General features: G+C 41.1%; 1 protein-coding gene across 1 annotated transcript; it reads left to right on the forward strand.

Moving 5' to 3' along the window:
- Positions 1-253: 253 nt before the first annotated feature.
- Positions 254-1,088, forward strand: LOC114170179. Its single transcript, XM_028055661.1, has 2 exons — positions 254-771; positions 860-1,088. Exons 1-2 carry the CDS (start codon positions 254-256, stop codon positions 1,086-1,088), a joined length of 747 nt encoding a protein of 248 aa, XP_027911462.1.
- Positions 1,089-1,597: the final 509 nt, after the last annotated feature.

A 1,597-nucleotide genomic window follows, 5' to 3' on the forward strand; every position in this document is an offset into this window, starting at 1 on the left:
AAGGGATATGACTGTGCAGGAATACGTGAATAAGTTTGAGCACCTAGCAAGATACTATTCACAGAACATTACTGAGGATTGGAGGTGCTTGAAGTTTGAGCGAGGACTCAAACATGAACTAAAGAAGGTGGTGACACCTTTGAAAGAGAGAAGATTTCCAGTCTTAGTGGAACAGGCCAAGAGTGTTGAGCACCTGGAGAAGGGCCTTCCTCCCGTTGCTAGACATTAGAAAAATGTCGCAGAGGCGAGGCAAATGAAGAAGCCTTACAGTCGACCACAAACATCTCAGGGTCCTACTTGCTATCAGTGTGGCGGACACCATTTAAAGAGAAATTGTCGGCAACTGACAAGGGGTGTAGGGGGATCAGGTGACCGTCGCAAGTGTTTCATATGCGACAAATCGGGACACTTTACCAATAATTGCCCAGAAAAGAAGAATTTGGGTGTGAAGAAGCCAGCAGCATCGCTAGCAAAAAGAGCTAGAGCGGCTGGCAGGGTCTTTGCCTTGACCTCCACAGAGGCTACTAAATCAGGTAACATTATCCTCAAGCCATGTTTATTGTTGGGTCAGTTAGTATTAGTGTTGTTCGATTCTGGAGCAACACATTCTTTCATTGCTAATGTGTGTGTGGGGAGATTGAATTTGGTGAAATGCGATTTGGGTTGTGAGTTGCTTGTTTCAACTCCCTCCTCGGGTCAAGTAGCTAATAGTTCAGTCTGCTTTGGGTGTTCAATGGAAGTGGCAGGTCACAGATTCAAGGTGAACTTGGTGTGCTTGGCTTTTGGAGGGACTGGATGTAATCTTTGGGATGGACTGGCTATCTAACAATCACATTATAATTTATTGTGGACGGTGCAGTTTGGTATTCCCAGAACACGGGGGATTGGAGTTAATCTCAACTCAAAGAGCGATAAATGAAGTGGAAGCTGCAGCCACCTGTTTTATGATAGTGGCTCATATAGAGAAGAATAGCACCGCAGAGAAAATCAGTATGATTCCAGTAGTGGGAGAGTATGCAGATGTCTTCCCTGATGAAATTCCAAAATTGCCACCTAGTAGGGATGTGGATTTCACCATTCGAATTTAGGATTAATTGATTATACCTATAACAAATAAACACAACCATCCACATGAAAGTATTTCACATTTCCTTCGTCCTCAACGACAATGAAGCAGTACATAGACTCCCAATGAAGTACTCATACACTACACTACCCCAATTATATTTTCCAAGACTTCCAATGTCATCACAATGTTAAACAATGTTGGAAAAATTGTACCACTGCGACTTGACAACAAAAACTCACATATGCCTATCAAAACATACAATCTAAAAAAATAAACTATAGTTAAATCTTGATGATGTTGCGATAATAATTCATAAATGATTTTCACATCTACATTTTCATCATCAAAGTGTTTTCTACACCCACTATGTATAACACTCCCACTCAAATCAATTTTAGGTCCAACCACCCTCAACCCTAAACCTAAGCATACATCTAATAAAGAAAATCTAACAACTTCTTTACTAAGGCGAAAACCACCTCTCCTTTCAACCCACGCATTAACTAACTCATTCAAAAGATTTCTACT

The sequence above is a fragment of the Vigna unguiculata genome, chromosome 11, assembly GCF_004118075.2.
Source record: "Vigna unguiculata cultivar IT97K-499-35 chromosome 11, ASM411807v1, whole genome shotgun sequence".
Lineage (NCBI taxonomy): Eukaryota > Viridiplantae > Streptophyta > Magnoliopsida > Fabales > Fabaceae > Vigna > Vigna unguiculata.

What these genes read in the sequence shown, in the direction of transcription:
- LOC114170179 (XM_028055661.1), top strand. Translation starts at nt 254, where the DNA reads ATGAAGAAGCCTTACAGTCGACCACAAACATCTCAGGGTCCTACTTGC. An exon ending in AGATTCAAGGTGAACTTGGT is followed by an intron (nt 772 to 859) that starts GTGCTTGGCTTT and finishes TGGACGGTGCAG; the next exon opens with TTTGGTATTCCCAGAACACG.